Source organism: Talpa europaea, assembly GCF_964194135.1.
Source record: "Talpa europaea genome assembly, chromosome: 3".
Classification (NCBI taxonomy): domain Eukaryota; kingdom Metazoa; phylum Chordata; class Mammalia; order Eulipotyphla; family Talpidae; genus Talpa; species Talpa europaea.
In genome coordinates this window covers 770,062-796,288 of record NC_140069.1, presented here as the reverse complement: position 1 = coordinate 796,288, position 26,227 = coordinate 770,062, and the positions used below count along the sequence as shown (strand labels likewise).

General features: G+C 66.3%; 2 protein-coding genes across 2 annotated transcripts; both read right to left on the bottom strand.

Annotated features, from left to right (window-relative positions):
* CYP11B2 (cytochrome P450 family 11 subfamily B member 2) lies at positions 1-4,885 on the bottom strand (the record flags this gene model as incomplete). The annotated part of the gene is made up of 9 exons (XM_084229675.1): positions 1-114; positions 234-431; positions 876-954; positions 1,181-1,347; positions 2,507-2,661; positions 2,897-3,100; positions 3,214-3,413; positions 4,296-4,451; positions 4,635-4,885. The coding sequence occupies 9 exons, from the start codon at positions 4,883-4,885 to the stop codon at positions 1-3; spliced, it is 1,524 nt and encodes a 507-aa protein (XP_084085801.1).
* Positions 4,886-10,138: 5,253 nt separating this feature from the next.
* On the bottom strand, positions 10,139-11,345 carry LOC311168300 (ly-6/neurotoxin-like protein 1; the record flags this gene model as incomplete). Its single annotated transcript, XM_084229674.1, has 3 exons — positions 10,139-10,326; positions 10,823-10,924; positions 11,288-11,345. The coding sequence occupies 3 exons, from the start codon at positions 11,343-11,345 to the stop codon at positions 10,139-10,141; spliced, it is 348 nt and encodes a 115-aa protein (XP_084085800.1).
* Between the last annotated feature and the right edge of the window lie 14,882 nt (positions 11,346-26,227).

The window sequence follows — 26,227 nt, the reverse complement described above, 5'->3', positions numbered from 1 at the left end:
CTAGCGGACGGCCCTGAAGGTCAGGAGGGGGAAGGCGGCCGGCATCAGCACGAAGCAGTAGCGCATCCTGGGGTCCTCTCGCGTCAGCGTCTCCACCAGGAAGCCTTTCAGCACCTGGGACAGAGCCGCAGGTCGGGAGGGGGGCGCCGGGCCGGGGTGCCCAGCCGCACGGAGCCCCAGGCGGACCCTGGGCCCCCCCCGCCCCCCCGCCCCCCGCCCGCGCCCGCGCTCACGTGGTGCAGCAGCAGCACCATCTCCACCTCGGCCAGCCGCCGCCCCAGGCACTGGCGCACCCCGAAGCCGAAGGCCAGGTGCTGGAACGAGGTGCTGGGGTCCCGCTTGTCCAGCCAGCGCTGCGGGTGGTAGCGCTCGGGCCTGGCGAACACGGAGGGGTTTCGCCCCAGGGAGTAGAGCGACACCCTCACCGGGGTCTGCGGGCGGGCGGGCGGGCGGGGCGGTGAGCGCGCGGGGGCGGCCCGGGCGGGGGCGCGCGGGGGCGGGCTGGGGGCGGGCAGGGGCGGGCAGGGGCGGGGGCGGGCTGGGGGCGGGCAGGGGCGGGGGCGCGCGGGGGCGGGCTGGGGGCGGGCAGGGGCGGGCAGGGGCGGGGGCGGGCTGGGGGCGGGCAGGGGCGGGGGCGCGCGGGGACGGGCTGGGGGCGGGCAGGGGCGGGGGCGGGCTGGGGGCGGGCTGGGGGCGGGCAGGGGCGGGGGCGGGCAGGGGGCGGGCTGGGGGCGGGCAGGGGCGGGGGCGGGCAGGGGGCGGGCTGGGGGCGGGCAGGGGCGGGGGCGGGGCGGGCTGGGGGCGGGCAGGGGGCGGGCTGGGGGCGGGCAGGGGCGGGGCGCAGCAGGGGCAGCCGTGGCCCGGGCGCCGCTCACCCCCGCAGGGATGTGGTAGTCCCTCAGCACCAGGTCAGAGGTCACTTCGCGCTCCAGAAAGACACCCACGGGGTACAGCCTGCGGACGGGGCAGCCACGGGGTGCTGGTGGTGACGGGCCTCCCCCTGGAGGCCCTGAACCTGCTGCCGGGAGCCCCGACAGCGAGCCTGAGCCTGCCCCATGCTCAAGGGGGAGGCTGCCGCGACAAGCGGGCCCCCAGGGAGGGTCGTGCGGGGTGCGGCCTCCCTGCAGGAGCTGGCCCTCCAGTGCAGCCCCCCGAGGGCGGGCCAGGGCGGCTCCTTTACCTCAAGGTCTCTTTGATGGCGGCCCGCAGCAGGGGCAGCTCCGCCATGGCCCTCTGGGGGTGCTCTGACACCCGGGCCTCCACCCCCAGGCTCTCCTCGCGCAGGGCCTGCTGCACTTGGGGGTTCCGAGCCAGCTCGAAGAGCGTCATCAGCAAGGGGTAGGATGTCTGCCGGGGGCATGGAGGGGGCTCAGCGCCTGCACCCTCCCACGACAGAGAGCTTCCCAGCCCTCTCCCACCCCCAGAGCTCTTCGTGTCCAGAGAAGGCAGGCCTGAGACCTCAGACCCCAAACCCACCACCTCTGCTTCCCCGAATCCCTCAGGGAAGGGGCCCCCAGCCTTCCTGGGATCCTGGGACCAGGGCGCCTCCAGCCACTTCAGGGCCTGGTTCTCGCCTTCCTCTTGGGAGTGCCCCCCCCCCCCTGCTGCCTGCTGGGTGGGGAGGCCGGAGCCCCAGCTCCCTCTGTTCCAGGGCAGCTCATCAGGGGCCCCCATAGGAACCAGCCGCCCCGATCCAAGCAGTCCTGCTGGGTCGTTTCCATGTACAGCCGGAGGGGTCCCTGGTCAACCTGGGGTCTCGGGGCCCTGAGCCCCAGCCCAGCTGGCCCCGCTGGCTTCTGCCCTCACAGGCCTGTGCCCAGGCCCTTCCCAACTAGGGCGTGGCCCCTCTGTCCTCACCTGCCCACCCGCCCTGTGCCTCCCACAGTGCCTCCCTGCCCTCCCCCTGCCCTCCCCTCCCCTGCTCCTGGCCTCCCCCCCCCCACCTCCCTGTCCAAGCTGTGTGGTTCTTCCATCCGCTGACAGTCCCTCCGGGCGACCTTCCGGAGCGTCCCCTTCCCAGCGCATGCCCCGGCCCCGGCTCTGCCACTCAGCGCTGCTTCTAACACTTCTCCGCTCTGCTCAGGGGGGCTCCCCACCAAGGGGGTGTCTCCACAGAGCCCTAAGGCTGTCCGGGACACTGGGCCAGAGGCAGGAGGTGTCAGCCACACTCCTCGCCTGCCCGCCCTGCCCGCATCTGCCCCTCCTCATGGCTGGAGCCCTGAGCTGCCCAGCCTGCCCCCAGCCTGCCCCATCTGCCATGCTGGGAAGGGCCCCCCCCATGTCCCAGACCCAGACAGGCCGTAGCATCGGAACCGGGGCAGCCCCCCAGGCCACATCCGCTCGGTGCTGGGCCTGGAGCCCGTCGGCCCTGCGATGCCTTCTCATTTCAGGGCCAGCCCCTGCTCCCTCCCAGCACAGGCCAAGGCTGGACTCTCTGACCAAGATGGGCCGGGAGGGTGTGGAGCCGGGGCTCTGCTCTGAGGGCCGGGCTGGCTGCTGGCCTGACCGTGTCCACGCTCCCGGCCGTGAGGTCAATGGAGTTGGCCCTGATGGTGTCCAGGGACAGCTCTGCTTGAGTCATCAGCTCAGCCATGATGCCGCTGTAGTGCTGCGGGCGGCCGAGGGCCAGCTCCTGGTAGATCTTCTGCATGCACCTGTCGACTGGCAGAGACAGAAGCTGCGTCCAGTGCCGGGGGGCCTCCTCGAGTCCCCCGCCTGCCGGCCGCTACTCCCAACCTCCCTGCTCAGCCTGGGGGTGCTACCCGCCCCACCCTCCCCGCCAGTTCTGGGGACCAGCCTCCCCCCCTGGGGACCAGCCTCCCCTCCTGAGGCCCCGCCCCCTACGCTGTGGGGCCGGTCGCCGGGCCTCTGCCTCCAGGCCGCCCAACGCCCTCACCATACGCGTAGATATCATCCCAGGCCTCGAAGTGTGCCTTCCACATCGCCGGGCTGGCCCAGCGGGACAGCCTCGGGGGCAGGGACATGAGGGGCACAGTGGACGAGAACATGTTCTTCAGAGCCAGCGCGAAGTCCAGGCTGCCCACGCCCGGCCTCTGCGCGAGGAGGCCCAGCCGCTCTCCAAAAATAACCAAGTTGCTGGCTGCGGGAGAGGGCGCTGCTGAGCCCGGGTGCCCGCCCGGTCCCCCCTCGGCCTCCCTGAGCCCCGTGGGTGCCCGCCCAGTCCCCAGCCCCCCCAGCGGGCCCCGCCCACACCTTCCATGGTGTAGTGGAAGATGCTGGGCTGCACGTCCAGGGTCAGGCTGCCCCGGGCATTCTGCAGCGCCTTGGCCCGCAGGGCCTGGCAGAAGTCCCGCGCCACCGTGTCCACCAGCGGGGCGAACTTGTGCGTGGCCTGCGGGGACAGCACTTCGGGGTTCAGCCCCATCCTCTGGGAGCGCCACTCGGGCCCGTTCCTGTGGGCGGAGGCAGCGCTTCGGGCAGCCGGTCACCTCCTCGCCGGAGGCCGGGCGGCTGCCCTCCCCGGGCCAGCGCGGGCTGCGGGGCCGGCGTGCTCGGGTGGACTTTGCGTCTGGGGGAGCCGCTGCCTGGATGCGCCCACGGTGTCTGCACACTGTCCCCACAGTCGTGCCGGGGCGTGGAGGCCTCTCCTGCAAGGGCGGAGGCCGCGCGCCAGCCCCCTGCTCACAGCCCACGCGCCAGGGCCTCGGCCTCTCCGGCTCACCCGCCCAGCCCGGGGCCAGGCCGCCAATGCCCTCTGGGCACGAGGGGCAGGCGGCGCCTCTGCCAGGTCCCCGGGAAAGGCTGCTCTCCCGCAGCCGCCTGCACCTGCCGGGCGCCCGCGGGCAGACGCGGCACCAGGACAGCAGCGCACGCGGACACCGGCCGGGCGCCCCGCACGACCACAGCACACAGGGCACTCCCGCCGGCCACACCCCGCCCCAGCCGGGCGGCTGCCGGAGGCACTGCCCGCGGCGACCCTCCCCCCGCAGGCCGCCCCCCCCAGACGTCTGCCCCCATCTCTGCCGCGGCACCCGGATCCGCGGCCTGCCCTGAGGCTGACCCGGATGGCTGGGCGGGGGCGTGCTGACCTCGGGCGGGCAGTGCCCCTGCGGGCGAAGCCCCGGCCGTGCAGAGGGCTGGTGCCAGCGGTCCCCCTCCTCCTGACACCTCCCACCCCCCCCAGCGTGGGCACCCCATGGGACGGGTGCTCATCCCCGCCCACCAGAGGGGTCCCGGGCCGTGGGTCGGGGTCCCCCACTTAAGTCTGCACCAGGCTGCCACCGCCACCCCAACCCCCACCCCTCCACCCCACCCCCGCCCCTGACGGGCCTCACATCAAGAACACCCCACACTTGCGCCCACGGTGCTGCCGGTACATCAGCCAGGGCAGGATGAGCATGCGCTGGGGGTACTGGCCGTCGTTCAGGTGCAGCCTCTCCACGTCCTCCGGCAGCATCAGAAGCACCATCTGCTTCCCCCCTGTGCTGAACCTGCGGGGTGGATCCGAGCCTGGTGGCCGCCCTCCCGGTCCGCTCTGCCCCGTGGCTGGCCGAAGTCCCCCCCAGCGCCGGAGGCCCGTCCCCGTGGCCATGAGCCCTGGGCATCCACCTCCGAGGGCCCCTGCGCAGACAGAGCCCGGGCACCCTGCACCCCCGTGGCCGGGAGGGTGCTACCTGAAAATGGGCCCCAGCTCCTGGAAGGCGCGGTGGATCTCCAGGTGGAGGTCCTCCGAGCCCCGCTCTCTCCACACCTGCAGCATCCTCGTCCACTTGCTGCCCGGGTGCCGAGGGATGGCTTGGAAGGGCAGCACCGCCCTGGGAGCGGCCTGGCTGCCAAGCACGCGTGTAACGCCCAGGGGCCACCGGGGCCGCGCCAGCCCCGCCAGCCCCGCCAGCCGCACCGGCGCCTTTGCCCTGAGCGCCATCCCGCTGCCCCCGCCCTGCTCGCCGCCCTTTTATCACCCCCGGCGGCTCCGTCACGTCAGGAGAAACTAGGCCAGGAAGCCCGCCGGGTCAGGGCCAGAGCCCCCGGCGGAGGGGACAGCGGAGACGCGTGGCCCAAGTTCCGCCCGCTCGCCCGCCTGCCGGTGGGTGCCAAGGCCAGCGGGAGGGTCCGGCCAGGACCCCGGGGCGGGCCGGGAGGCCTCTCCCTCTTGCCAGTGGGCAAAAAGAGCAGGACAGATGTGTCCTGTGTCTTATCAGAGATCAGAGGGGCCTTGGAGCTTAAGAAATCGATGTTAAGATTAAGAAATAGATGTTATTTATTGAGTATGACGCAGGAAGTGTCCCGGGACGGGACGGGACGGGACTCAAGGACAAAAGTTCTGTAAGAATTTTGCTGTCCCCACGGGCTGGTGAGCAGAGGTCAGAGCCCTGGGGGCAGGCCTGGCTGCGCTGCTGTCAGCCGCCTCCGCGGGTTGTCTCGGGCCCCTTCGGCGCTGCCCGCGGCCTTCCAAGCTGGCTGCTGCGGGAAGGGGAGTCGAAAGACCCAGGGAGAGAGGGAGACCGGGCCGGGCCCCTGGGTCTGCGGGCGCACAGCCCCTGAGCCGCTCCCTGCCAGGCCCCGGCCCGCCCGGCCTCTGGGCGCCGCCCCGGGCAGCACGAAGGGCCCCTCTCGCGGGGTGAGGCTGTCCCTCTCCTTCCCGACCCCACTGCTGGCCTCAGCTCTCCCCCGCCCCTCCCGCCCTCCCGGGCCTGAGCCGCCTCGCAATCCCGAACACCGGCCTGGAGCGCCTGGGCCGGCCCCGGCTCCTGGAGACCCCGACCGACCGGCAGGGCTGCCGGCACCTCTGCCTGTTTTGTGGGGGAGGCCGGGGTCGGCCCTGGGGCCCCGCCCCGCCCGGCTCTGGGCCCCGCGCCTGTTCACGGCAGAATCGAGCCAAGGTTCAGCGTCCCGGTGTCCCGCGGCCGCAGCTCCGCCCCACGGTCAGCACCGCAGACGCGTGGGCTCGCCCGGCACCTCGTCTGGGCGCCCCGGCGTCTCCCCTGGCCTCGGCTCTGCCCCCGGAGCGTGACCTACTCAGAGGCCTCCCCGGGAGGGGCGCCTGGACCGGCGGCCCCAGGGCCGCCCCCTCGGCCAGGGGCGCCGCGCACACCCGTCCGCACGCGAGGCCCCCCTGGCGCTCCCCCGCCCACGGAAGGACATCTTGGTTGCCCCGCAATTAGGGGCGCAGCGCTGGGAGCACACGGGGTTCCAGCTCCTTGGGGGACAGCGAGGGTGGGGTGGCAGAGCCTGCCAAGTGGTGTCAGGGACGACCAGGCTGGCCCCCACGCGCCTGTGGCCGGTCCCGCAGCGCCGCGCCCCCCTGCCTGGTGGGCGACACCCCACCTGGCCCATCTTTGATGGCCTCAGAACTTGGCCCGTTTTAAAACGGATTTTCACATTTTCTTAATGGTCGGGTTTTTTTTTATTATTTAATTTTATATATATTTTACATAGTTCTTCCTTTCTGTACAGAGCGTGCTGTCTCCTCTCAGGGTAGTGCACCCCCAATTCCCCGGCACCGGCACCCTAGTTCCCTGTGTAAGAACACACCCCTCCCCTGTTTGGTTCCCTCTCCCCGCCACCCCTGCAGAGTGTCTCTGATTAATAGTTGCCTGTTAATTTTGTTTTTTAATTTATTGTAATTCTTTTTTTCCTGGCCCCTTATCTGCTTCTCCTGCATTCCTCCTGTGAGTGAGACCATCCAGGATTTCCCTTTTTCCTTGGGGCTTATGTCACTGAGCATGATCCCTTCCAGCTGCATCCACGCTTCTGAACGGCATGAGTTTGTCTTTCTGGCGGCTGAGTCGCATGCCCTTGGGCATGGAAGCCACTTCGTCTCTGCCCACTCATCTCTTTTGTGCACTTGGGCCGTCTCCACCTCTTCCCTGTTGTGGACAGTGCTGCTGCAGCAAACGCAGGGCACAGGTGTCTTTTGAATCTGTTTTTGTGTCTCTGGGTAGACCCCTAGGAGCGGAATTGCTGGATCGTAGGGAAGCTCTATTTTTAGCAGTCTGAGGAGCCCCACACAGCCCTCCTCAGAGGCTGGGCCAGCTTGCACCCCCAGCAGTGGAGGCCCCTTGTCTCTACATCCTTGCCAGCTTCTCCAGTGCAGGGCCCAGCCTGCCTCCTCACCCAGCATGAGTGGCCATCTTTGCTGCCTCAGGGCCCCACGCTCTGGGAAACCCAGCTGCTGGCCTTCCCGCCAGGACTATTGAGCACCTGCCCTGCTGCTCAACAGGAGCGGCGGAAGCCCAGCCAGGTCCCTCACAGTGTGTAAGGGTCTCCACGAGCAGCCTCAGGCCCCAGGGGCCTCTGCCCTGCACCTGCCCACCTGCCCTCAGGGTGTCCTCACCTGTGCAGGAGCGTCATCTGACACCTGTGCACGCCCCAGGAATTCTTTTTTTTTTTTTTTGAAGATTTGATAGGGTTTTTAAAATTTTTTATTTATTTGTGCATACAAGAGCTGAGGTACAGGCCAGAAATGCGGGGGTGCAGGGAGAGGACTCACCAGAGACAGAGTGGGGAGCAGAACAGGCAGACTGACTGAAACCCACTGCTGAGGGGAGCAGCAGGCACGACAGGAGAGGTCTGCCTCACCATGTGGGTTTCTCCCTGGCCAGCTGGGGATCGAACTTGTGCTGCAGAGGCTGCGGATGGGTTCATAGTGTGGTGCTTAACCCCTTGCGCTGCCAGGGAGGACCCCCAGGAATTCTTCAGAGGGTAGAAGCAGCTGGGGGTCCCCGCACCCCAGGCCCAGCCCCCTCCCCACGGGGCACCTAGACCATCCAGCCAGGCTGGGCCAGGCTGGTCAGCAGGGGCTCTGCCTCCCTGGCTTGGACCTTTGACCGCACCCAGGGCTGCTGGGAGGAAGGCCCCACGGGGAGGAGAGGGGGAAAGGGTGGCTGGCCTGCCTGTGACCGGGCTCTGCCTGGACCCTGCTCTGTTGCTCCCAGACTTCCTGGCTGGCGGCCTCCCGTGCCGGCTCTAGGACACCCCAGACCGTGGCTAGTGGGCACCCCCGCCTCAGCCCCGCCAGCCTGGCCAGGCGTCTGCCCGGAGGAGACGTGGACTTGGGGTTGGCCCTGGGGCCCCCACGGGCCCTGACTGCAGCGAGGCCCACCCCAGGCAGAAGGCATGGAATGGCTCCTTCCTCTCACTGGGGGGCAGGGGCGGGGTGGAGCGGGCTCTGTGGTCCAGGGGCACCGGGTCTCGCCTGCAGCAGCCGGGTGAGGCACCCCCAGGCTCTGACGGGCCTTGTGGGAGGCAGTAGGTGCTCCTCCAGCGGGGCTGCCGCGGCTTCACCCCAGGGCACCTGCCCTGCTCAGGTCAAGGCTGTGACTTTGTGGGGCTGCGGTGCTCGGCGCCCCAGCTCGTCCCGTGTCAGCGGTTTGCTGTCCTTGAGGTCACGTGGCCAAGGCAAAGGGCGCAGCCGGGTGACCCCCGCACCAGCATCCCAGTTTGACTTTTCTCCTTTGTCCCCCGGCTGGGGTGGGGCTTCTCGCCCTCGGCAGTGACTGCCCCGTTTGCTGGGCCCCGAGCCCCCAACGCTCAGCCGCCCACGGGTGCAAGGGGTGGCGGCTCGGCCTCCTGACCCGGGGCCCTGCGGCCAGCACAGCCGCGGCCTCCGGCAGAGCAGGCTCGGGAGACTCAGGGGCGGGGACCGGGTGCCGGGGGGCCTTTGCGGAGGGGGGAACCCACGGACCCAGGCTGCCCTGGAGCCCCTCCCTGCCTGCCTCCCTGGGCTCCCTAGGGCGCCCTTGGGCCTGGCTGAGACAGGCCGTGGGGTCTGCGGCGTCCTGGCCAGGAGGGGGCCGAGGGGACCATTGCGGGGGCAGGAGCGGGGGCGCGGGCAGGTGGGGTGGGGCCGGGAAACGGGGGGGGGGGGCGGGGGGGCCGGGGGGGGCCAGACAGCCGGCCTCTGCCTCCGTCCACCGGCAGGGGGCGCTGGCGGTCAAGGTCCCCGAAGGAAACCCGCGGGCTGCGGGCAGGTGAGGTGGGGTCCGCGCTGGGCGTCGCGCAGCTTCCCTGGACCTTCCCTGTAAGGGCCTCTTCCCGCTTCCTCGTGCGCAGGCAGGGCGGTGGGGGGCATCTGCCCAGTGCCCAGCACCCCGCCCCGGCCCAGCAGGGGGCACAGGAGGGAGCCCCAGGCCCAGCCCTGCCACCAAAAGCTGCTGGACCCCGCAAGTCAGGGAGCTGCCAGGAGCCCCACTGCAGTCAGGGCCCAGCGGGGGGGGACAGCCCCTGAGCAAGCGGTGCCCCAGGCGGGCTGGCACCCCCAGGCGGCACTCTGGCCGCCCCGCTTCCCGTTCCATCCCGGAGCCGCGGTCTGGAGCTGGGAACAAGGAAGGGACTGAGGCTGCAGATTCTTCTAGAAGGTGGTGGGCGGGGGTGCACAAGGCTGTCGACCCTGCCCAACCCGCCCGGGGTCCCAGGCCACAGCGCGCCAGCCGTGCGGTCCACCCAGGAGAAGTGGGGGCACCAGTGGCCACAGGCGGGGGTCGAGGACCCTGCAGGGAAGGGTACGCCGGACGAGGCCACTATACCAGGCCCACCTGACATGTGTTCCCCAGTCACATTCACACAGGACACCACGCAGGGGGACCAGTGACACTTTAATAACGGGGTCCCCCGGGGTGGACCCTGCCCCCAACCCATGCTGCATCCCCCTAACAATTTGAGGTGTGGCGAGCGGAGCACCTGGCCATGCTTCACGCCAGCAACCAGCAGCGCTGGCCCTGTCAGCCACAAAGCCCTGCCCTGCCTGTGGGTGTGCACGGGCCGGGTCAGGAACCCTCTGTCCTGGCACAGCTCCCCTTCTGGTGTCCTCTGGGGCTGGTCTCGATGGCCGGGGCGGCCAGGTCCTGCAGGCGGCCCCCAGGAGACCTTTGTCTGCCAGGACCAGCCTGTGCCCTGCAGGGGCGCCTGGGCTGCTGCTTCGGGCCCCGGGGCAGTGCGGACCACAGGCTCTGACAGGGCCGGCGGTCCAGTGTCGCTTTAATAGGATGGTGTGCAGGACAGGGGCAGCGGCCTCTGGGGAGACAGACCAGCAGCCACCAGGGGCTCAGCCTGCGAGGCCCCCTGGGGCAGTCAGGGCCATCACCCTGGACAGAGGCGAGGGCTGAGCCGCCGTGTCCTGGAATCCATCCCCTGGAGGTGGGGCAGAGGCGGTGTCCACAGGCGGCCCGGGCCTACCCTACCGGTTGAGGTAGGCGGCGCCTAGGCTGAGCAGCAGCGGCAGCGCGTGGCCGGGCCCCCGGGTCCCCGCGCGGTTGCAGAGGTCGGCATTGCAGCAGGAGGCCCAGGAGAAGGGCAGGCTCTCCTGGATTCCTGGGCATCTGTAAGCACAGGACTTGATGACCTTCGTTCCCTGACCGGGGGGGGCTGGAAAACACAAGGTGGGAGCTGAGAGCCGCCCCGCCCGGTGAGCAGCATGTCCAGCCGTCCCGCGGCACCCGCCCAGCAACGGGGCGCACAGCGGGAGGTAAGTGGGGCCGGGTCTCAGGGCACCCGGGGTCAGCACCTGTGGCCAGGTCCAGCCTCACGGCCCTGCCCTGAGCTTCTCCTCCCCCTCCCCCTCAGCCGTGTCCAGTAACCACAACGCAGCAGGCGCAATGTGTGCCTGGGGAGGCCCATCCGCTCGGCCACCTGCTCGCCACTCCACGGGCCTTCGGTGGAGGCCACAGCCTCATTCTCGCTTGGAGGGAGGACACTGCCCAGTCCCTTAGAGCTGCTAGGCCCAGTCTCGCCCCCGCCCCCCAGCCCGCACTCACTGTCCCATGTGGTCAGGCAGCAGCCCACGGCCCCCCAGACCCCCCAGACCTCCCCCCCCAGGCCCCTCCGGCTCCCAAGGCCCCCCCACCCCCCAGCCCACACTCACTGTTCCACGTGGTCAGGCAATAGCGGGCACCGGTGTCACAAGATGTGGGCCGGAGGCAGGTCCCCCGGGCAGAGGTGCACTGGTGGCAACTCAGTGCCTGGGCTGGGGGCACAGTGGGGGTCAGAGGCCAAGCCGGGGTGCTGTCTCCCGAACCGTGGGTGCATGGTGTGGCGGGGCTGCTGGGGGCCTCCCTGTCAGCTCTTTAAGAAGCAGGAGCTGCCCCGACCTCCACCCCGGAGCCCTGAGACCTCCCTGCTCCTACCTGCCCGCACCAGCCCAGACCAGCCCTGGTGACAGCTCAGCCACAGCAGCCCAGCCCCGAGGGTGCTCCGCCAGGGCTGCCCAGAGCAGCTCAGGGCCGGGGCAGACGTGTGTGGGACCCTCTGTGACCCAGCCCCCAGGCAGCGGGACCTGGGCCGCCCTCGGGGAGGCAGGCAGGGTGTGGGCGGGGGACGCCAGGCTCACCCGGCCGAGGCGGCAGCAGCAGCAGCAGCAGCAGCAGCAGCAGCAGTCGGGTCCCCATGGGTGGCGGGCCGAGGAGGGTACCTGCTGGCCAGAGGGCCGCGGGCCTTATAGCACGGCGGGCGGGGCCAGACAGCCGCTTACTCACCTCAGCGGGCGCGGTGAGTCGGCGGCGAGCACCTGTGGGTCCGCTAGCTGTGGCAGCGGCCAGCAGGGAGTCTGCGTCACGGGTGTGGAGGGCTGTCCCCGCAGGCAGCCCCAGAAAGGAAGGCCCAGAGCCCCAAGTCGCGGCCTTCCTTTTATGGAAGCGGTGCCGCCTCCTAAGATCAGGGGGCCTGGGGCCAGCATCAGCCGCACCCGAGCCGCTCTGCGGTGCGTCTTACCTGTGCGCCGCGTCTCCCCTCGGTCGCCCCCGAGGACAGCCTCGGCCTCGGAGACAGCCCCGGGCGTGGGGCGGCCCAGGTCCCCGGACCCACTCGCCGGCACCAGGCAGTAACCCCAGGCAGGAGTAAGCAGACGGGAGCCCCGGTCCCCAGAGAGCAGGCGGGGGGGCAGTGGCTGGGAGAGGGAGTAGCCCAGCCCAGCCCAGAGGGCTGGAGGGGGCCTGGACACCAGAGACGGGGTCCACCTCCCACCGCTGGCCAGGATGAAGGCCGCCCAGGGCTGCCCCTGGACCTGCCTTGAGCCCCACCACCCGGGCTGGGGCCCAGAGCCCAGGGCCCCTCCTGAGTGCCACGGCCTGGCCCAAAGCAGAGGCCGGAGGTCGCGTCCCTGCCCAGGTCACAAGCAGGGGACACACGACTTCTCCAGAGCCCGCCTGGCCCTCTGCTCCTCCAACAGGGCTGAGGAGCCCAGCACGGCTCTCCCTGAGGCCGTGGACGTGGCAGAGCTGGGGCCCTGGCTCGTGCCTCCACCCCCAGAGGCCCGAGAGCGCAATGCGGGGTCACGGGCCCGGCGGGAGGGGCTGGGGGGCTGTGCTGGCTGCCTCCGGGTGTGAGCCTGACCTGACCCGTGGGCAGGGGAGCCAAAGCCAGGGGAGGCCATGGGCAGGTCACGGAGTCCCAGCTGCCCCCAGAGTCCCACTGTCCCTGAGGGGCTTTGCCTCCCAACTTGAGGCCCCAGGTCGGGACAGGCCCAGCCCCCCACTGGCAGCGCCCCCAGCAGGCTCCTCCAAGCCCATTCTCGACCCCCAGGCAGGTCCAGTGGACAGGAAAGCAGGCCGGCTGTGCTGGACTCCCCACAGCCACGGCCGCCCGCCCCGTGAGTCACAGCCACCGTCCGCCCCGCGACGGGCAGAGCGCGGTCAGTGACCTGGAGCCGCACGCCCGCGGCAGAGTGAGGAAGCTGCCCGCGGCGGCCGGCAAGCGAGTTCTCACCAGACTCTTGTCTGGGGGACAAGCCGAGGGGCGGGCAGCGACAGGCGTGGGCAGCAGCATGAGGGCCGGCCGGCGAGCAGCGGCAGGAGCCAGGCGCAGCCTGGTCAGAGGAGGGAGGAGGGCCGGGGCGGGGGGACGCTGTGTGACGTCACACCCCACAGAAGCCTCTGGAAGGCAAAGGGTCAGGAAGCAAGCTCTCCTGGGCCCCGGCCCTATGGACACTGGGCAGCAGCCAGAGACCGCGCGGGCTCGGGACGAGGGCAGCGCCTGTGCTGGGGCCCCGTGGCAGCAGCCGGGACCAGACGTGGCCCCTTATCTGCCAAGCGCGCCCAGCGGGACACAGGCGGCCCCGGGTTCCGCGCAGGGGACCCTAAGTGCAGTGGCTACAGGCTGGGGCTGGGACAGGAGGGCAATGGGGAGCCCCATGGAGTGGGCAGCGCCTGCCCTGCCGCCCGGCTGGCTCAGTGCAGACCCTGGCCACCCGCAAGCCCCTCGCAGCAGGCCTTGGGGAGGGCGGACCCCATCCGCCGTCATGGAGTGGTGAGTGGCGGTGGCCCTGCGGCTGCTGACCCCAAGTGCCCACCGTACTCACTGCCCAGGCTGGCGCTGCCCCTCAGCAGTGCCTGCGGGGCTGGACCCGTCGGGCCTGGGGTTCTGGGCCTCGAGCACTGGGGAGCCTCATGGAGGAACAGGGTTTTAAGCCTGAAAGGACCGTGGAATTTAGGGTGTGGGGAGGAGTAGGGGAGGACGATGAACCCCACGTAAGGGAAATCTGTTCGTCCTGGAGGCACGCTGGCCAGGGCTCCTGTTCCTGGGGCGGCAGCGCTAGGGGCATGACGGTGGGGGTGACATTGTGGCGATGGGGGGGGAGGGACGCGGTGCAGACGTGTGGAGTGATGGTGGCCCTGCCTTCAGGCCCCGGCACCTGGCCTGGGAGGTCAGCGGGCCTTACGCGCCACCTCAGCCACATTAGTCACTCCGGGGCCCGCACTCTGCATGGAGAGTCACAGCCCCGGCGACATCACGTGGGTGGGATGAGCCAGCAGCCAGGGTAGACACCCTCGGGAATCGCCCTGCGGGCCCGGCTCTGCCCTCCCAGGCCCCACGCGGGCCCCGCCAGGAGGGCGTCTGCGAGCGCGGCCTCCCTAAGCTGCCCGTCCGCTCTGCCCTGGGAGGGCCTTGGGCTCCACACCCTGGGCCAGGCTCGCAGCAGGTGGGGTGGAGACTGTGATAAGGTGGTGACAGGGGCCAGGCCCCTGAGTAAGCCTCTCCTCAAGTCCCCGCCCTCCACTCCCAGGTGAGCCTGCACCCCGAGGACTCTGGACCCCGGAAGGACACTGGCCAGACTGCCGGGATGGGGCTAGAGCGCCCGGGGCCACATGACAGGCCTCTGGACACAGGCAGGAGCCCAGCGGGTGAGAGCAGTGGGCCGGGGGCAGGGCAACAGGCCTGAGCAGGAGCCCCCTGTCCACCCCCCACCCTCACTCTGGCCCCTCTGGCCCGGCCACGGCTGCTCCTCCCAGCCCTGGCTGCCCGCCCGCCCACAGCCCTGCACGCCCAGGGGCCGGCTCCCGGGGTAGAGGACACCAGAGCCCAGAGGCCGGCTCTGGGGCCTATAGTGCCGAATCCTGGGGCAGGGCTGCATTCCCAGGCGCCCGCGTGCAGGCCGGGCCACTCCAGTCCCCTTGCCTGTCCCCTGCCTGCTCTGCAGGACAGGTCCCCTGTCACCTGACCCTCATCCTGGGCTGTGGCCCATCTGAGCACCCTCGGCTCCAACCTGCCCTGGAGGCCCCTCTGGAGCATCCCTGGGGTTCTCCCAGCCCACGCCTGCTGTCCTGACACTGCCCGGCGCTGGCTGTGGCTGCTGGTCTCCCTTTCTCCCCACGGACTCAAGGTTGCACCGGCAGCCACGAGGTGCAAGACACGCTGCCTCTGCAGGCTCGTCCCTCAGTGGGCGGGTGCGTGGGGCCACCCTGGGCCACCCCTGCCCTCGCTGCCCTGTGCCCTCACGAGAGCCCGGGCTCTCCAGCACTGTGGCCTGGGCACCCTCAGAAGCTCTGGGTCCACATGTTCCCCCGCCCTGCGTGGGGCCGGGGATCTGGACACAGGGAGGCTGCTGAGCACTGGGGGTTCAGCCAACCACCACACGCACGCATAGAAGGGGAACAGAATGTGAACCCCAAATAGGCCTTTGGCCTAAGGATTATCTTAAGCTGGTTATTTTTGAGACTGCAGACGCAGGGAGCTTGAGTGCCTGTCAGAAGTGGCCCTTGGGCAGGAGACAGCGTCTGAGGCTGCTGGGCTGGCAGGCGGCTGGGGAGTGAGACCCGGCGGGCAGCCCACCCAGGAGAGGCTGCGGCTCCCTCCGGGTCTGGTCCCGGTGGGGGTGGGACTGGCCTTAGGACAGGAGCCCCTGGAGGCGTCAGGAGGAGTCATGCAGGTGACTAGGGTCTCTGGCAGCCGCCCGGCCTGTAAGCCCAGGGCTCGGGCAGAAAGGGTTTGTCATAAGGCACCTTCATGGGCGCGGGCAGTGGCAGGCCTGGGGGCCCTTACAGTGGCCTGGCTGCTGCCCGCTTCCTGCCCCCACGTCCTTTGCATTTTCTTTCCTCTCAGAGGGAATCTCAGCTCCTCAGGGTGTCCCCCACCACCACCGGGGAGCCAAGGAAGCGCAACCTCTAGAAACTGGTCAGCAGGGGCAGCGCTTCGCGTAACCCACGGTCCCCCCAAGAGCTGCCTCCCCCCTTCCTCTGTCGGGGCTGAGGATGAGGGTCCCCCTCCTCTCCCCGCCCCTCTGCCATCCCTCGTGCCTGCCCCCTGCCTCCTCCTGGGCCTGCACTCCATCCCCCGGTCGCATTTCTCTGCCATGGTGAGAAGTGACTTAAGAAGCGCCTGTGCCCGGCTTAGTGGCCGACGCAGGGGCCGGCTTTGGAGCCAGAGTCCGGGTCACAGTGAGGAGGAAGCTGCGGTTTCAAGTGTCATTTGTTAACTTAAAATTAGATTTTAAAATGAAAGCTTTTCTTTGGAGAAGGGGGCGTTTGAGCACAGGCACGAGCCAGGGTGGGAGAGCAGAGGGCGGCCCTGAGCCCCCGGGAGGGAGCTGCGCTCCGACTGGCACTGGCCGCGAGAGCAGAGCAGGCAGGATGTCCCGTCGACAGAAAACTCGCCAACTCCAGAGGAGGCGCGTCTGCCGCCACTGGTCACCGGTCTCCGGGGAGGCTCTTCCACCGACGCCCTGGCTTTCGTGTCCTTTTGTGACTGGCTCTTCCTCCCCGGGGCCGACCCCTCCGGCAGATGCACCCCAGCTCCCCTGGCCGAGGGCTCCCAAGATCCACTGTCCCCATTAGCCTCACATTCCAGCCTCAAAACTTACTGCCTCGCAGAGCCCCCCAGCCCTCACCTGGGGGCCTGCCCGGCTCCCCGAGACCCCTGCTGCGCTGCCCTGCGGCTGCCCCTCAGCCCTGACTGCCCTGGACGCGCCCCAGCCTGTTCTGCTTCTGCACCCCTCACGTAGCTTTCCTCTGCGGTCCTTGGGGCTCCACAGCCCCTCCCTGGAGAGCGAGCGGCTAGGTGGGGTGACCGAGTGACCGTCAGGAAAAAGAGGGGACAGAGCAGGACAGCCTGTGGAGCCGGTGTCTGCCCAAGGCCCACATGGAGGGAGTGCCTCGGGGAGGACCCGGCCAGGACAGAGGGGCCAGGAGGGGGCCTGCGCTGTGACAGGGCCTCAAGGGAGGACGGCCAGGACTGGGGGGTTGGGGTGTGCTGTGTCCTAGAGCCTGCCAGGCTTCCGGGCCCAGCGGGGTGCCCCCCCCCCAGCACTTGCTGTGTCACTGTGTATCTGGCCACGCCTTGGGGTGCAGGCCTCCAGCTGCTTGTGGTTTGCTGCGACCTAGCAGCCCAGCCGAAAGCTTTTGACAACTTTTGCTTAACAAAACTTATGGTTGGGGCGTGAGATTGGGCAGATTTGCGTAACAAAGCCACCAGGCCCTAATCTCCCTTAGCCAGATAAGGCAGGGAGGCTCGTGGTAAATGAGGTCAGAATCAAGCCAGGGCACCTCAGAGTGCGGGCAGGGCGTGGGCAAGCTGCAGCCCCAGAAGGCCCCTCAGCACCCCCCTCCACCATGGCCACACAGGGCTTCGCACGGGGACCCAGGGCAGCTGGAGGCCCAGGGGCTGCGAGGGGACGTCCCCTTGGAGGTGTCAGGTCCAGAGAGAGAGAGCGGGTCCTTGGATTCCTCCGGGAAGTGTCCCCAGAGCCCCCTCAGCGCCACCCACCAGGTCCAGGCGAGTTTCTTCAGGACACAGTGAAAGGTCGACGGGGGAGAGAAGGAGGGGCCGCCTGGGGGCGAGAACGGGCCTGCTGCCACCTCAGAGAACAGCTCTGGTCCTCACAGCAGCTCCCCCACCGGTTTCCTCTCCCCACCCTGTAAAAAGCTGCCTTCCCCTGACAGCCAGCGGCTTCACCAACCCCCACCCTGGGTCTGTGAATCCCGGGGGGGGGGGGGCGGGGGGCGGGAGGGGGGGCGATAAATTCCCCCCCCCTTTGAGAATTTAGCCGGGCTCGCCTCTCCTTTACCACGCAGACCCTTTCACCGACCGGCCGTGGCCGAAGGGGCAGGTTTGTCCTGCCGGGGAGGGAAGAACAAGGGACGCTGGTGGACACCTGCGAGGCCACAGGGGGCAGCCCGGGGGAGCTCCCCGGAGGGGGTCGGTGAGAAGCCCTGTGTGGCCGCAGGCCGCAGGGATTGCAACTGCGGGGAGATGGATCCTCTCCAGGGCTGGCCCGAGCGCCTCTCTGCTGGGGAGGACGGAGATGCTTCTCCACCCGCCCTCAGGCTCCGTGCCCCACCCCCCCCCCGCCTGCGCCTGGCCTTCCTTGGTCAGTCCTGGGTCGCTCATTGAACGGCTGCGTTGGTTCCTCTGGCCCAGTCTCCAGCTCTGGCCGGTGACCCCTCCTTCCCGGCCTCTCACCCCAGTCCTGCCCAGTTCCTCCCCCATCAGAGACACCCCTGGCGGCCGCACACGCACACGGCTGCTCCCCGCAGCTGCTAGAGAGACCGGGACCAAGGGCAGCCCTCCCGGGCAGCAGCGGGGTGGGCTCGGAGGCCCATCCCGGGACGGCAGAGCGGGGCTGCTCTCCAGCGGGCGGCGCTGTCGGCCAGCCGGCCCCTGCGCGGCGCCCTGGCGGGAGCGCTTCCTCCACCTGCCCGAGTCCGGGGGCTGGTGTTGCGGCCTGCGTGGTCCTCCTCGGCCTAGAACCTGAGGCTGGAACCCCGGGGCCGGGGCAGAGCCGTGCTTGTGTGGAGGGAAGAGCTGGTTTGGCTCCACGGAGAGCGGGTCCTCCTGGAAAGGGCACTGGGCAGGCAGAGACCTGGCGGGGGGAGGCTCGCGGCCGGCCGGGGAGCAGAGCATCCCTCAGACTGGGCGAGACTGGGGCCGGCTCGAGGCCGGCCAGGCAGCGTGTGCACCTGGCGCCGGAGCGCAGGGGCCGGCCCTGCTGAGTGGACGATGCCTCCGCCAGCGCTCGTCTTCCTTCGTGACCAGCGGCCAGTTGCCTAGTGACCCTCCCGGAGGACAGACCCTCCTGCCCTGGCGGCTGCCTCCGCCGGCCTCTGGCGGGACCCCGGCCTCGCCGGTACCGAGAGCCAAGTCTGCTTGGAACGCGGGAAGTTCCCACGGCGCATCCGAAGCCCCTGCCCGGGTCAGGTGGGTGACGAGGTCGCCTCCTGACACTGACCCTGTTCTGCAAGTGCCTTCCCGCGCCTCCACGCCCTGGACGGAACTTCCCCGAAGCAAATGCCGAGGCCCTTGGCTCAGGCACCACGCGGCAGCGGCGGCTCCTGCTCTGGGGGCGACCAGAGGACATGTGGCCGCCGCACCAGCGCCCTCAGCCCACGGCGCCGGCCCGGGGCAGGAGAGCTGGCCCAGCCTCAACCCCGGCGGCAGAGGCCTTTCTGGAGCAGCCCCCCAGGGGGGCTAAGCAAGGGGGCTCTGTCTGGGGCGGGGGCTCTGTCTGGGGTGGGGGCTCTGGGCTCGAGGAGGGGCTCCTGGCGAAGGATCCCGGCAGCTGCGAGCTGTGGGCTTGCACTGGGGACACTGGGCAGAGCGGCGGGGAGACTGGGGAGGCCGAGACCCCAGGAGGTGCTGGGACTCGCCCTCCGGTGCTGCTTCGCCCCCGCTTGGCCCCTTCTCCCTTCCCATGGCTCACCCCAGAAGGCGCCTGGGGGGTAGACTTCCAGGCACGCCCCCTCACGTCCCCCAGGGGTGGGTGCCTGAGGGTGGCCATGGGGAAACGGTCATGCTTCTGCCTCCGGCGCGCTGACCCGTCACAGCCCCTCCACACTCGGCGTGCGAGGCCCAACCCTTTAGAGTGTGCGAGTTTGGGGGTCCCGGGGTGCCCCTCACTAGCAATTCTGGTTATTATCTTTAAAATACCATATGACTGGGCCTCCCTGGGAGCCCGGGGTTAGTCTCAGGCGGTCACCTTTGCGGCCTGAGCCCATCCCCGGCCAGGGAGCTTGCCCACAGGGCACAGCAGGCCTCTCCTGTCTCGCCCGCTGCTCCCCTCAGCAGTGGATTTCAGTCAGTCTGCCTGTTTTGTTCCCCGCTCTGTCTCTGGGGAGTTCTCTCACCGCCTGCACCCCAGGTCTTGTATGCATAAACGAATGCATCTTTAAAAAATAATAATAATAAAATTAACAATGAATAAAACAACACCCAGGAGCACAGTAGGGGGTGACTTAGAAACCAATGCCGCGGGGGTGCCTGCACAATGCACCCCAGGAAGGGAGCCCAGTGGCCCCTGCCCCCCTTTAAGCCAGGAGTCCCTGCCTCTCCTCGCAGGTGTTCTCCGGACTCTGCCCGGGCTCCTCCCGGATGCACCATCTCTAGACGCTCTGCTTTGCCAGGGTGTGGTTTACAGTCTCATGGCCACCGTCAGGAGCTGAGGAACCCCGAAACCAGAGGTTAAGAGTCACGCAGAAATGAGACCGTGATGGGTGGAGGCAGGAAACACCAAAGCATCCAGTACACAAATGCATCAGAGCTGATAAATGAGTTCAGCTGGAAAAAATGCAGCAGCCCATGTTGTGGGGAGCAATCTCGGGGTGCGGTGGCGTGTGGGGACAGAGAATTCACCAGACTCAGAGCTGAAAAGAAAAAGGCGGGTGTGCTGAGACCCTTCACAGAGCCGGCCTCGCGGGGGTCTGTGCTGAGGCAGACTTGGGCTTGTCTGCACTCTGCCTGGGGTCTTCTGACGGGGCGCCATGGGCCCTGGCTGGCTGTGGGGAGGTCCGCACTGAGGGGCCACGCCCCGGTCACGTGGCCTGGCCGGGACCCTGGGCCTTGACCTTCCTTGTCCACTCAAGGCCCCCAAACTGCCTGGGGCCAGGAGCGGGGCTCTGCTCCACCCCCGCCAGCCAGCACCTGGCAGCCGTGGTTTACCAGCCAGCACCTGGCAGCCGTGGTTTACCAGCCAGCACCTGGCAGCCGTGGTTTACCAGCCAGCACCTGGCAGCCGTGGTTTACCAGCCAGCACCTGGCAGCCGTGGTTTACCAGCGACACCTCTCACAAAGGACTGCGGTCAAAGGAGGGAGGAGAATCCCGACCCAAGAGGAAACCAGAGAAGCTGAATGGAAGGTCTCACTTGCCGCGCCGGGGCATAGACTCTGGGCCTCGACAGCCCCGAGGCCTGTTTGTGGAAGTGACTGAGGAGCAGAGAACTGAAACCTAGCCCCGGCGCGGCCACAGCCAGCAGCCCACGTCCAGGCCCCCCTTTTCCAGGCCTGTACGGGCTTCTGCAGGGCATGACCCTGGGGTTTCTGGGCAGGCACTGGCCTCGAGCTCCAGCCCCACCCCACCCGGAACACAGCCAGCACCCTGGGCCTTCTCCACACTGGACCTTGGGTAACACCGACCATCACGGATAACCACACCGGAGGGGCCTCCCCAGTGGCCTCGGGGGACGGTCTCAGGCTGTCCCAGCCACTGCAGCCTGAGCTCAATCCCCGGCCAGGGACCTCTTCTGTTTCGCCCGCGGTTCCCCTCAGCAGTGGGTTTCAGTGGATCCGCCTGTTCTGCTCCCCGCTCTGTCTCTGGGGAGGCCTCTCACCTCCCGCACCTCTGGCCAGCATCCCGGTTCGTCTATACAAAGTTTAAAAAAAAGAAAAAGAACACCACCACCTGACCCAGCCCAGCTCCGCGGCCTGCAGCTTTCTCTGCGCAGGCCCGAGGCAGAGGTTGCCCCGGCCGACCAGGAGACACAGGGCCTCGGGCGCCGCGAGCGGGAACTGCGATGACGGCAGATAACGGAGACGTGCCCCGGTCCCGAGGGCCCAGGGCCCACAGCTGCGCACAGACGGCGCTGAGGCCGCGCAGAAGGGGCACCCCGAGAACAGGACAGCATCGCTGGAGGAAGCTGGGGAGACTCGGAGAGGGGGGCACGCCCCACCCCCACAGGTCTGCTCTCAGAGCCGGGCAGCCTGCAGGGTGCAGTAGCAGCCGCACACAGGCCTGTCTGTCCTGAGCGAATGTTCCAGCAGCGCGGAAGGGGGGGCGGGGAGGGGTCCCCTGCAGACCAGCTTCAGCGCCTGGCCATGAGGGCAGAGGAGGGCGACAGGGGTGGGGGACTGGACCTCCCCGCCCCGGCAGGGGGACGGCCGGCTGACCACTGAGCTGGCCCTTCCCTCCTCCCTGTGGAGAGCCAGCTGGACGCGAAGTGGGTAGGCGGTGGCATCAGGGTGTTGGCCGCCGCCTCCGGACTGCGCCCTCTGACGGCAGCGCACGTCAGAGGCCTCCATTCCTGCCTCCTTTGTCGGCGCTCTTGGGATCCGGAGGGGGGGTGGGGGGGTGGCGGCCGGCGCCCGCCTTCATCCCACTGTCCGCTGCCGCCCACCTCCTCTCAGGGACGCCGCCCACCGGATCCTTGCTCAGAGGTGACCTTGAACTCCATCTTTCCTTTGATCCTAGAGAACAGGAGGGAGGCAGGAGACAGGGGACCCCGGCCCCCCCTCATTGGGGCCCACAGAACGGCCCACACTTGTGGCTCCCACCTGCTCCCTGCTTCTTGCCTTGGGGGTGCGTCCAGGGCAGTCAGGGCTGAGGGGCAGCTGCAGGGCAGCGCAGCAGGGGCCTCGGGGAGCCGGGCAGGCCCCCAGGTGAGAGCTGGGGAGCTCGGGAGGGCCGGCGAGGCAGTAAGTTTGAGGCTGGCATGTGAGGCTAACGGCGACAGTGCATCTCGGCCAGGGGAGGTGAAGAGAGAAACTCTGAGCTAAGAGCGGGGCACGGGCCGTGTGCGAGGACTGTGGGCGCGGGAGGAAGAGCAGCCGCGCGAGGGCTGATGAGGCGTCGGAGTGGAGGAAAAGGGCTCAGCTCCCCGGACCCAGGCGGGACGGGGCGCGGCGTCCCTGGGGTCCCTGCTTCCTGCCTTCCCGTAACTGGTTCTTCACTTTCTTCTTTTTCTAAAAGATTCGTTTATTTATGCACACAAGACCTGGGGTGCAGCAGAGGTGTGGGGCGCGGTGAGAGGATTCACTTTCTCACAGTCTGCTTCCCCTGCTCACTCAGCTACACCCCGCGAATTCCTTGCCCGGCTTGGGCTTCGGGGGACAGGAGGCTGCGGGGGCCTGAGACCCGGGGCTGCCCATTGAGCCCTGAGCCTCCCGGGATGTGCCCCCCGGGGCCCGGAAGGGGAATTGGCAGACTTTGCAGGTGGGCGAGCAGAGAGGGGCAGACTTTATTCAAGAACGTGAGCAAAGGGTCACTCAGGGGAAAAAGAACCAAAGCAAAGACTCCAGCGCTGCCAGGAGGGCCGAGGGGCGCCGGCGCGGGCCGCGTCCAGGGGTCCTTGAGCACGTCCTTCTCTCCTCCGCGCCTCCCGCCCCGGCCTGACCGGCTCTTCCGCCCGTGGCCTCGGGCCTCCTGCCCACGGGCCGTCCCCAGCTCTTCTCCCAGAGTTTCCCTTTGTCGCTCCCCCGGCCCAGGGCTCCTGAGACCCACTGTCCTCGGCAGGGAGAGGCTGTCCTGAGCTAATCCCACGCAGGCTTGGTGGACGCCACCCCCACGCCAGACCAAAGCCGTCAGGACGTGGGGAGAGACCCACCCGTCACCGCCAGAGGGGAGGTGGCTGGGACCTGAGGGGGGCTCAGCAGCCAGGCGGGGCTGAACACAGACACGTGGGCCTTGGGGGCCCCTCCTCTCTCCTCGCCTCCCGGCTGCCCGGCTCCGGCTCGCGGCCCCTCCCAGAGCGCCACTGGGGACTCCAGATCGCCGGGTCGGGTCGGACGCACTGAAAACCTTGTCTCGGCTCTTCCCCCTGAGCCGGGCCTTCCCTCCTTTCCCCGCCGCTGAATAAACCTCTCAGGAAGCTTCCGCGCGCGCCTGCAGAGGAGCGTGGATAAGTCCTTTCAAGCGCGCGGGTGAGGACCCACGGTCAGGCACCCCGTTTGGTACCGGGGCTGCCCTGTAACATCCTCAGCGGCCCCCCGAAGGCCTCTGCCCTCGCCCGGCCTCCCTGCCCCTCCCCAGCCGCTGCCCGCGCGGTCCCCGGAGCTGCCTGCTCACCCCGGGCTCGCCCCAGACTCGGGGGAAGGACCCGCAGGGCGGGGCGGACGCTGGGGTCCACCCCCTAGCACGGGCCGTCACGCTCACCCGGGGCGCAGACTCGGCTCCCCAAAAAGCCGCGAGCGCCCGCGCAGACCCTGGCCTCCTTCGGGGCGCTTCTCCTTGTGCTCCTGCCCCGAGGGACCGACTCTGTGAAATCATTCGGTCAACACACAGGCCAGGTTTTGCCTTCTCGCCAGCATCCCGCCCGAACAGCCTGCCCTCGGCCCGTCTCTGAAGTGGCTGCTGCCCGGCGCAACAGGCCTTGTTGTAGAGCAGCCCCGATACCAAACGGGGGGCCTGACCGTGGGTCCTCACCCGCGCGCTTGAAAGGACTTATCAGTGCTCCACTGCAGGCGCAGGTGAAAGGTTCATAAAAGGTTTATTTACAAGATAAGGGGAATGAGGACATGCACAGCTCTGGGAGAAAAGTGGGGACAAAGTTTTCAATGAGTCCTACCCGATCCGCCGATCAGGAATCCCAAAACGGCTCTCTGAGAGCTGCCGCAGCCAGGAGCGGTGAAGCCGGGAGGCGAGCGATCGCCAGCCAGAGCGAGCCCAAGGCCCACGTGTTTGGTGTTTTACATCCAACCTGGCTGCCCAACGCCACCCTCAGGTCCCGGCCACCCTCCCTTGGTGGTGATGGGATTTGTCTTTCCCAGAGTCTTGATGGCTTTAGTCTGGAGTGGGGTGGGGTCCACAAAGCCTGTATGGGATTAACTCAGGACATCATTTCCCCCTAACAATTCCCCCCTTTCACTTTTTGCCACCATTTCCATGGTGATGAAGATCAAACATATGGATGCTGGGATACAGTCTCAGATGAAAGTTTTCCAGGGTTCCAGTCTGAAAGAAAACGAATCCCTCCAGGTAGTGTCCATTGTGGAAAGCGAAAGTCCTCCCTTCCTGGGAAAACAGTTCATCAGTCCCAGCCGAAAGAAAACATCTGGAGGCATTAGCCAGAACAGGACAGCAGATATGTCAAAAATCACAGGAAAAAAAATCTTAAAATGGTTCAACTTATGTAAAAACAAATTCTCTCAACCTTGATCCCAAATTTTTTTAAACAGCATAGCAAAAGTTTGCAAACCAAATCTACTTTTAAACCATATTGCCTATTTTTGCATAAAATCACAGGGCAGAATAACTAAGCAGCAATTTTTAGCTGGCTTCGTTGGAATACTCCATATAGGATTCAGAGCGAACTGTTGACATCCGGTCCATGTGGGCTTCTGGAACAAGTTGGTCTCCTCAGACTCCACCTGGGCTTCCTCTTCTCGAGGGTACCAGGGACTTTTCGTTGGCCGGGTTGTCCAGTCCTGCCATGGAGGCAGCTTCCTCACCTTCTTTGGAGGTCTCTGGAACCCTACAAACAAGGCAAACAGGTTCTCCTCTTCTTGGTTCAGCTCTGTTTCAACTTTCTGGAGGAGCTCCACACAAAGCCACACAATGAAACTTATGTCCAATTTTTTTCAGTTTAAACAAAATTCCTATGGAAGTTATGCAAAAACAGACTCTGAGATAAGTAGTAAAAGATTACTACCACTATTTTTATGCTGTGTTGGTATCAAGGGGAGAGAAAATGCAAACACAAGTTAGCTTTGTTGGAAAAAAAATTACAACCTTGCTGCAGATCCTGGTCACCAAAACAAGAAAACTTTGTGGATTTAGAGCAAAATGCAAAAAAATCATCAGTATTATGTCAAGGAAAACTTAGTAAATATGAGGTGTATTTCCAAGTCTATTCAGTCCTTAGTAGAAAAGTTTTACTCTCAACAGTTCCATCAATAGGAATCTGTTGAGACCTTTTCTCCCTATATTTTCAGAAACAATTCCTGTAGATATTAAACAATTGAATTATGCAATATTACAAGGTGACAATCATCATTGACAATTTACATCCATATCAGGTCAAGGTGTTATTACCCGATTTCCCAAGTGACAATGCTTCCCTTCTAGTTTTACTCTACTAGGTGAGCCAAATAGAACAAATTCATCTAATGCCTTTCCCAGGAGGAAAGGGAGAAACTTTGTGGAGTGTCTCAGGAGCTCTACTGAGGTTCCACAAAATTTCCTTGCATCAGTCAAATGACAGGCCACCAAATTTGTACTTGAATTTAGATTTCTGGGAAGCTTTGCCATAAATATCAGAAAAATAACAGAAACAACAATGTTCAATCTCTATGAAGGCACCGGCTTAGTTCAGTAGCACAATGTTGACAATGAAACCATAACCTTTAGTTTTTCTCATAACTGGAGACTCTTTTTTTTTTTCACGTCTATGGGCACCATGTATACCCATTTGTCAATCACTGGAGGTCAAGACAAGGACACAAGGAAAAGACATACAGACATACAACATATAGACACAAAGAGCTCTTTAGTTACCATTTATCACGCGTGGGATATCCCATACAACTGCAGTTTCACTCATTGGCCAAAGTAACAAAAAGAAAGCAGAGAAAAAAATCTCAAAGGTAAAAAAAGCAAAAAGTTAAAAAAAAATAACAAAATCAAAATCAAGATTGAAAACCTTTCTGTGTAAAAAAAAATACTGGCAGCATATGCATGATCCTAGATGTTATTTCACGTCTCCTAAACTTTGAAAGGAAGAAGATTGGTTAGAGCATGTTAGTTTTCTCAGGGTTTCTTCAGGAAAAAAAATGAGTCCTTGGGTATCCTGTAACAATAACTGGAAAAGAAGTCAGTAATATTCAAGTTTTTGTCTGTTTCTTAAACAAATACCTCAAGTCCTCAATGGGTTCACAAGACCAGTGGGACTTCGTCTCTGGGTCAGTTCCTCCTGGGGCTTCTCTAGATCTAGTGGAGCCCCCGGGCACCCCTATTCTGCATCTGAACTTTCTCCATGAACTATCATCTGTCTCCTCTCCTCTGCACTTGGTTCTAGATTCCTTCTACTCTGTCTGTATTCCCTCCTTTCTTCACCTGAGGCTCTACCCTGTGCTGTCA